The sequence below is a fragment of the Silurus aristotelis genome (genome assembly GCF_946808225.1).
Source record: "Silurus aristotelis genome assembly, chromosome: 21".
NCBI classification, from domain to species: domain Eukaryota; kingdom Metazoa; phylum Chordata; class Actinopteri; order Siluriformes; family Siluridae; genus Silurus; species Silurus aristotelis.
Window position 1 is genome coordinate 1,754,829 of NC_139594.1, and position 2,500 is coordinate 1,757,328.

The following is a 2,500-nucleotide window of genomic DNA, read 5'->3' on the forward strand; positions in this document are numbered from 1 at the left end:
GTAGACGATATTATCCAGACTGACGTACAACTATATCATGTATACATCTGAGCAGGTCAGGGTTAAGGGCCTTGCTTAAGGGCCCAGTAGTGGAGCTTGGTGGTGCTGGGATCAGAACTCATAACCTTCTGGTCAGAAGTCAAGCGTCTTAATTCAGTGCTAAAAAGTTAGTCAGTGTAGCAAAAAGACCACCTGGGGGTAAAAATGTTAATCTGTTTATAAAGCATGCCTAAAAGGGTTCATCTACTGGGGTCATGTGACATCTCAGTTTCATCTCTTCCGCCTTTGTTTGCTTCATTCATTAAACCTGTTGGTTTCCCAGATCTTTCTGTCTCTGTCCTGAGTTCCTTCTTCACTCTGGTCATCTGTTCTCTCTTTCCCTGCGACTGTAGAAGCTCAGTCACTCACCCTCATCGTGTCCGAACCAGATATCACACCATCGATACGCCTTTCCAGGACCACAGGTACAGCTGAGAGTTACACTGACGGGATGGATAGACACACCACCTCCCTCACTCCTTCCCTCGTTCCTTCTTTCCCTCGTTCCTCCTTTCACACATGCTTTTAGATTATTGACAGTTTTAAAACCAGAAGTATCTCTGAATTGTTCAGAACTTTTCACTTTGAACAGGATTATAAGGGAATTTGATATAAAACACACCTGAGGGTTTAAAGGATAAGCTGAACTTCTTGTCGTTTTCACTCAGCTCACTTTGAGTTGTTTTTATCATTTTATCTATAAAAGGTTGCCTGTGAGTCGGTGGCGTGTCTCCTCCATGTTATATATTCGTGTATTCAAGATGAAGATAACAAGAACAAAATTCTGCAGGGGGTTTGCGTGTATATCCAGCTGAAGCGCTCAGACAGTGGAGATACCCAGTACTAACACACGTCCTTGGAGTCTTTTATGGTGTTTGAGAGATGCTTCCATGTTCCTATTGTTTCAATGCAAAAAACTTTTTGACCAAACAAATCTAGAAATATCCAGATGTTCCTCTTTAGTTCCATTGAAAATCCTTACACAGCTTCACACACTCTCAGCATCCGGACACTTCGTTTCTCCAAACGTTCAGATAAAATATTTTGCTGTGTCTTTTGTAAAACTCCAAAGATGTTCTTCACTAGTTGGAGCGTTTTTGTTCATCTCAGAGCAGATCAGTAGGATTGAGGTGTGGTGACTGGGCAGGTGGTTCCATGATAGATATCACTCCAGACGTCTGTCTGCTCTCTAAATAACACGTACAGAACTCGGCTCATCGTCTTGTTGTACAGTGAAGTCGCTTCTAATGAGCCGCAGTCCAGACGGAACTGCAATCTTCTCTGCTCCAAAACAACCCCAAACCATTAAACTTTCACCTCCATGTGTGATTGTGGGGGTGAGGGAGACTGATCACATCTTCTCTCCTGTTCTCCTTCTTACACAAGTTCTTCTGGTGGAGACAAAATTTTCACATTTGGACTCCACAAAACGTCCTTCCACTCATTCACTGTCCAGTTACTGTGTGTTTTTGCCTTTTATGTGAGTTATGTGAGGAACCTGCATCTCAAACACTATAAAAAACTTTTCCAAGGGTGTGTCTGTTTCCAAACGTTTCATAGACCATGTACATGAATAAACAAATAAATGATTTAAAAAATATATACAATTAAAAATAGTCAGATCAAATAGTAAATAAACAGATGAATTAGTTAAACAAATCCATAAAATAACTAATTTAGTAAATAAATAACTGCATAAACAATTGACACAAATAAATAAATAAATGCATTAATACACCATTTAAATCAATAATAATCTCACAAACAAACAAACAAACAAACAAACAAATAAATGGACTGTTAAAATAAAGCAGTCGATAAATTCTTTAAAACAACTGCGATTGACATTTACAACCTTCACACATTGACAGGAACAGATTTTGTTGAGAAAATGTTTTATATGTTGAAGTATAAACTGAATAAAACTGAATTTAAGTTTGAGAATCAGTTCACAGTGAAACCACTAAAAGCCGCTGTAACTCATTTACCCCGCCCCTTTTACCCCACTCCTGCACCACCCATATACCCTGGCCATTTACCCCACCCCTTCCCCGCCCCTTTTACCCCACTCCTACACCACCCATATACCCCACCCCTTCCCCGCCCCTTTTACCCCACTTCTGCACCACCCATATACCCCGGCCATTTACCCCACCCCTTCCCTGCCCCTTTTACCCCACTTCTGCACCACCCATATACCCCACCCCTTTCCCGCCCCTTTTACCCCACTTCTGCACCACCCATATACCCCACCCCTTCCCCGCCCCTTTTACCCCACTCCTGCACCACCCATATACCCCGGCCATTTACCCCACCCCTTCCCCGCCCCTTTTACCCCACTCCTGCACCACCTATTTACCCCGGCCAACTTCTAATAGTAAATGTACACGTTGGTTCATTTCAAACCAGTTCTGTTCAGTTCTGTTTCACTTTAACTACAAATAAAAATTGTTCATGCTGA

General features: G+C 41.9%; 1 protein-coding gene across 1 annotated transcript in view; it reads left to right on the forward strand.

The window, feature by feature from the left end:
* Positions 1-2,500, forward strand: part of rims2b (regulating synaptic membrane exocytosis 2b) — a 76,840-nt gene that overhangs the window by 38,864 nt on the left and 35,476 nt on the right. Inside the window, 2 exon segments of the mRNA XM_083523883.1 lie at positions 116-131; positions 225-464. Coding sequence (XP_083380009.1) covers positions 116-131; positions 225-464 — 256 coding nt within the window.